At 35.0% G+C, this 6965-nt stretch overlaps 1 protein-coding gene across 1 annotated transcript; it reads left to right on the top strand.

Moving 5' to 3' along the window:
• Positions 1-329: 329 nt before the first annotated feature.
• On the top strand, positions 330-2109 carry LOC106402418 (E3 ubiquitin-protein ligase PUB22). Its single transcript, XM_013843150.3, has one exon. It carries the CDS (start codon positions 542-544, stop codon positions 1847-1849), a length of 1308 nt encoding a protein of 435 aa, XP_013698604.2. The 5' UTR covers positions 330-541; the 3' UTR covers positions 1850-2109.
• Positions 2110-6965: the final 4856 nt, after the last annotated feature.

Below are 6965 nucleotides of genomic sequence, written 5' to 3'. Positions count from 1 at the left end.
TTAGATTTTTTTTTTAAGAAGTCAAACAAGTGATGGCAAAAAAAGGGGCGAGGAATCAGCAGTTATGGCATGTGCGTTAAAAAAGAAAACACAAAGCAGACAAACTATTTATCAACACCGCCACACGACCAATCTGCGAATGACCTCGCAACTATTTACACTTTCCTCGCCGTAATCGCATCTTTTTTGACAAGTCAACACTCTTCATACGTTACTTTTTTTTATACAAAAGCATTCATTATAACACCACCCAAAAAGTCAAATCTAAATACGTTCCTCGTTCGTTCTATAAACGCCTTTCAATAATGAATAGGTACAGCTATCCAAAAAGAGTTGCAAGTATTTGTATTTTCCGTGTTGACTTTTGTAATAATTCTGAATATTTCTCCAATCCTTTATATTTAAAACCCAACCATCTTCTCTTCAAACCAATTCACATCTCCTAAATCTCAACTACTACACTTTGAAGCAAAACTTTCATTTTAAAGATTCTTTCGTTGGTCGATTTGTTCATAGTTTTTAAATACTTTCCGGCGAGTAAATGGATCAAGAGATAGAGATTCCTACTTTCTTTCTATGTCCGATCTCTCTAGATATCATGAAGGACCCGGTGATAGTTTCCACCGGAATAACCTACGACAGAGACAGCATCGAGAAGTGGCTCTTCACCGGTAAGAAAAACACATGTCCGGTCACCAAACAAGTCATAACCGAAACTGATCTCACACCAAACCATACTCTACGCCGTTTGATCCAATCCTGGTGTACTCTCAACGCATCCCACGGCATCGAGAGGATCCCAACCCCAAAACCTCCTATCTCTAAATCCGAGATCGAAAAGCTCATCAAAGATTCATCATCTTCACATCAAAACCAAGTCAAATGCCTCAAAAGACTTCGTCAAATAGTGTCCGAGAATACAACGAACAAGCGGTGCTTAGAAGCTGCAAACGTTCCAGAGTTCTTGGCCAAGATCGTCAGCAACTCGGTAGATAGTTACAACTCTCCTTCTCCTTCACTTTCTTCGTCGAATCTCAACGATCTTTGTCAGTCAAACATGCTAGAGAATCGGTTTGATTCTTCTAGGAGCTTAATGGACGAAGCTTTAAGCTTGCTCTATCATCTCGACACATCGGAGACGGCCCGGAAGAGTCTTTTAAACAACAAGAAGGGAACAAATCTTGTGAAAACGTTGACTAAGATTATGCAACGTGGGATCTACGAGTCAAGAGCCTATGCGACTTTTCTTCTCAAGAAGATTCTTGAAGTTGCGGATCCAATGCAGATCATATTGTTGGAACGTGAGCTTTTCAACGAGGTGGTTCAGATCTTGCATGACCAGATCTCTCACAAGGCAACGAAATCAGCAATGCAGATCTTGGTGATAATATGTCCATGGGGAAGGAACAGACACAAGGCTGTGGAAGCTGGAGCGATCTCGATGATTATTGAGCTTTTGATGGATGAGACTTTCTCATCTGAGAGAAGGACTTTGGAGATGGCTATGGTGGTTCTTGATATGTTATGTCAGTGTGCAGAAGGAAGAGCTGAGTTCTTGAATCATTGTGCGGCTATTGCGGTTGTGTCTAAGAAGATACTTAGGGTCTCTCAGATAACTAGTGAAAGGGCGGTTAGGGTTTTGCTTTCTATTGGGAGGTTTTGTGCGACGCCTTCTCTATTGCAGGATATGTTGCAACTGGGAGTTGTGGCGAAGATGTGTCTTGTGCTTCAAGTGAGCTGCGGGAACAAGACTAAAGAAAAGGCTAAAGAATTGCTTAAGCTTCACGCTAGGGTTTGGAGGGAGTCACCTTGTGTCCCAAGAAACTTGTATGCTTCGTATCCAGCTTGAACATCAAGATAGAAGAACCTACTTATATGTTGATTATTAATTCTCATCAGATACAAACAATTCTTTGGGAGTTAGTATAAGTTCATTTAAAAGCAAACAAAATAGAGTGGTTTATTTTACCCAAGTTCAGAATTTCTTTTGCTTTTGTAATATCATTCAATTGTAGATAATAGTCGGGTGTTAGATGGAATTATTAGATCGACTGCAAAGAAATAAATGGAATCACAAGTTGCATGGCTACAGGTTCCCACTTGCTTCTTCATTATTGTTAAAGGGTCTCTATTTCATTATTATTCTCTTTTGTTCATTTCCACAAAAATAATGGAGACCATCTCTTTCAACTTCTCATTTTTATTGAGTAGATAACCTAAAAGATTACAGCTTAAGAGATACGTATGCTTCATGCATGTGTAACGTTTCTGACCATTTATGTTTGTGGAGCTAACAATGCGATTGTTATGTCCCTATGATCAACATTTTTAAGTCTCTAACCCCATTAATGTATGGGTTCCATTATATATATGGAATTCGTCGACATGGCATTCATTCCATGACTAGTTTTTTTATTTCAAGATACTCTCAAGATTTGTTATTTGTTTGTAGATACCAAAATCCGTGATATGCGTGTTGGCTTTCACTCGCCATGTTATATATACTGAAATCATTTTATTTTCAGGTCATTCAGTTTGAAATTATTTTAGACTAAACATGAAATATTTTGGAAAACTAACTTAAAATATACAATTCAACGATCTATATATAGACATATCAACATTGGTTTAGATGAAAGGCAAAGAGAATGTGCATTCAGAATATTGTGTTTTAGGAGATCAATATATATAAATCCAAAGCACGTTATTGCAATTCTAAATAGCATATCATCCCACGATGCAAGTCTTCCATTTCATCCCACGATGCAAGTTGACCCGCACATCCTCTAATTCGGATCACCTAACTTAAGCGTAACCTGACTGAGAAAGCCAATCCATTCAGCTGGGACGAAGTTAGTTCCAACTTCCCAAACTTGCCGCAAGATTGTTAAAAATAGGAATTGAATTCATCGAGAAGTGAATGTGTTACAGTTACGACTACGCCACTTCGCGCGGCTAATTTGTAAGGTTCGACTTCGACGTAAAGAATCCCAAAGTTTAATTTTTATTTGGATTACATTTTGCTTTATTATTCTTTAAGGATATTTGTAGTTGTATAATTGATACGAGTAAACTTTGAGAACATGCAAAACGTATAAGAGATAAAACAATGTAAAGGGGATAGCTTTACGTACGCATATAAAACAACAGCATATGTTAAATATGAATAAAAGTGTAACACACATATGACAAGTAACGGTCGTGGTCCATGTACAGTGTTTTCGTTGTTAGAGATTGTTTCACTCGAGTCCAAATTAAATATGAAACTGTATCATGGCGATACCTTATTGATGTCTCTTATTCAGTTCTTTTAAATGAATTAAGCACCAGGTATATTTAATCCGTTTATAATTACCCTATTAAAAAAAAAACAGGAGCAGCTGACTATTGACCGCCATTTGTACTATACGTCTATCACGTTAAATATAGGGGACTTGCATAGCCGATCAAGACATATGTATGGATTGAAGCAGATAAAAAATTTTGGTCCTACAAAAACAAATCTGTGCTATCAAAGGTACAATTAATATTGAACCTGAGATACAAACTCCTCACCTGTGAGCACTATATCAACCAACTTTTACCATCTGAATTAGTAGATCATCGATGAAATACCACCCCCCCCCCCCCCCCCCCCCCTCACCTTCCCTAAATTATTTTTAAACCTACCAGGCCCCTAAGCTGATGCTTGCACCTTCTGTTGAGAACCGGCTCTTGAGACTTGCATACACTATATGATAAACCTGCATTGTTTTTGTGAATATTTATATCAATTGTATATAATAAATGTAATAAATCAAAAGTCAGATCTGACAAACAACCACGTCGCAATCTAAAAGGAGCTAAAACTACGAATCTAGGTGGTCCTCCAACGACCACCACTTGCAGTTGTAGTTAAACGGTATGGACAGAATACCCAACAACTAACCCAAAAAAAAAAAAATACAATTTACATTTCTAGAAATATACACGAGTGACGCATCTGTGTTACTGTTTACATATAAATGTAAACGTGGAGGACTGAATAATAATACAGTGTGAGTTCTATAAATTAATATTTAATAAGTTAATAGTTTTGTTTTGAATTGAATATTTGTTTAATTAGTTTCTTAACAGATTAGTAAAAATTGTAAATTTTATTTTATGTTTACAAGATTTAGATTAAAATTCGAGTTTTCTATAATTAGCTTGAGCTAAAAATAAACAAAAACATAGATATAGAAAAGTAGTCATGTGTAAAAATATATATATTGCTTAAATCAGCAATCAAAGATCATATGTAACTGAAGATAGCATATTTATACCTTATATGCACATATAAACATCAGTTCATTTGTTTTAACATTTACACACTTAAGTTTTATTTTTTTTGTCAATACCTTATTTGACAAAGTTGTATGAATTTAAAATCATAAGTTTTTTTTTGTTTTACGCTAAATTTGTTGTTTCAAAAATAAACTATTTCCTAACCCACACTTATATGAATGTTAGTGTAAACCTTCAGGAATAGCGTAGATGCGAAAGTATATATCTTACAAGTCTATGACTAGCTAGCCAAATTACGACTTTGGTGTGAACGCGTAACCTCACCCTTCATTCTCAATGTTTCAACGGAAACTTAACTATCTATTTTACGGAGAAAAAATAATTAAGAATAAGACATGAAAATCTAATTTAACGTGTCTTCGCTCTATGTATGGAAAGCGAAGCCTCAACTTAGAGACTTTTCAATAGTTTCTTTTTATGCACTACTATTACTGGTTATTAATTTGATCTTTAAAATCTCAGAAATATTACAACATATATAAAAATTCAGAAGTAAAATCTTTTATCAAAAGAAATAAAATTCAGAAGTATTATGATGCAGCGGACAACTAGGTTGAACGGTCGATCTAAGAATTTAGGGTTCTTCGAGACCTGTTCTTGGATCAATCAAGAGTTTCTTTCGATAGCTTCTTGAGACCAACTTCCTGAATAAGATGAATTTAATCGAATCTTGTTCAAGGCAACTCAAAATAGATGAACTGAATCAAATCTCTTTTAAGGTAATAAGCAAAAGCTTTATTATTAATTATCAAAGTCTCCCTACAACTTTAGGCTTCAATGCCTATTTATAATAAATCCTTAATCTAAAAAACCCTAATCTTAATTAAAATAGGAAAACCATTAAAATATAGAAAATATAAATAAAAGGTAATTATCTAAATTAATATAACTAATAAAATAAATAACAAGATATTTGGAAATATTCCAAATACTTATCTGCATCATTCTCTCCGGGTTGGAAAAGATTCGTCCTCGAATCTTGAATAGGTTTTTCGTGGCTGAAATCTTCCAATATTTATCTTCAAATCCAAAATTTTCATAAAACCGAATCTTCTGACTTTCCCCAAAATTTGCATGTAACTCGTCCTGTACGGGATTTGCACGGATCTTGTCTCGCCCGAATTTTGCACGAATCTCGTCTTGCCCGATTTTTGCACAGACGAAATTTGCAAAAAAATCTTCACTGAAAACGAAATCGACAACGCGGACATCATCTTCATAGACATCGTAGATCGGATCACCATAGATCTCTCGATAGATCTCATAGTTTTCTTCTCTCTCAACAAAGGGACTTTCGTCCTGGATAGGATAGATGTTCGCACTCACCATGACATCCAGAATCGTTCTTCGATTAAGAAACCAAAGAGACGCAGCTCTGATACCACCTGATGCAGCGGACAACTAGGTTGAACGGTCGATCTAAGAATTTAGGGTTCTTCGAGACCTGTTCTTGGATCAATCAAGAGTTTCTTTCGATAGCTTCTTGAGACCAACTTCCTGAATAAGATGAATTTAATCGAATCTTGTTCAAGGCAACTCAAAATAGATGAACTGAATCAAATCTCTTTTAAGGTAATAAGCAAAAGCTTTATTATTAATTATCAAAGTCTCCCTACAACTTTAGGCTTCAATGCCTATTTATAATAAATCCTTAATCTAAAAAACCCTAATCTTAATTAAAATAGGAAAACCATTAAAATATAGAAAATATAAATAAAAGGTAATTATCTAAATTAATATAACTAATAAAATAAATAACAAGATATTTGGAAATATTCCAAATACTTATCTGCATCATTCTCTCCGGGTTGGAAAAGATTCGTCCTCGAATCTTGAATAGGTTTTTCGTGGCTGAAATCTTCCAATATTTATCTTCAAATCCAAAATTTTCATAAAACCGAATCTTCTGACTTTCCCCAAAATTTGCATGTAACTCGTCCTGTACGGGATTTGCACGGATCTTGTCTCGCCCGAATTTTGCACGAATCTCGTCTTGCCCGATTTTTGCACAGACGAAATTTGCAAAAAAATCTTCACTGAAAACGAAATCGACAACGCGGACATCATCTTCATAGACATCGTAGATCGGATCACCATAGATCTCTCGATAGATCTCATAGTTTTCTTCTCTCTCAACAAAGGGACTTTCGTCCTGGATAGGATAGATGTTCGCACTCACCATGACATCCAGAATCGTTCTTCGATTAAGAAACCAAAGAGACGCAGCTCTGATACCACCTGATGCAGCGGACAACTAGGTTGAACGGTCGATCTAAGAATTTAGGGTTCTTCGAGACCTGTTCTTGGATCAATCAAGAGTTTCTTTCGATAGCTTCTTGAGACCAACTTCCTGAATAAGATGAATTTAATCGAATCTTGTTCAAGGCAACTCAAAATAGATGAACTGAATCAAATCTCTTTTAAGGTAATAAGCAAAAGCTTTATTATTAATTATCAAAGTCTCCCTACAACTTTAGGCTTCAATGCCTATTTATAATAAATCCTTAATCTAAAAAACCCTAATCTTAATTAAAATAGGAAAACCATTAAAATATAGAAAATATAAATAAAAGGTAATTATCTAAATTAATATAACTAATAAAATAAATAACAAGATATTTGGAAATATTCCAAATACT

This window comes from Brassica napus, chromosome A9 (genome assembly GCF_020379485.1).
Source record: "Brassica napus cultivar Da-Ae chromosome A9, Da-Ae, whole genome shotgun sequence".
NCBI classification, from domain to species: Eukaryota; Viridiplantae; Streptophyta; class Magnoliopsida; order Brassicales; family Brassicaceae; genus Brassica; species Brassica napus.
Note: the sequence above shows the minus strand (reverse complement) of the source record. Positions and strands in the feature narration are given on the sequence as shown.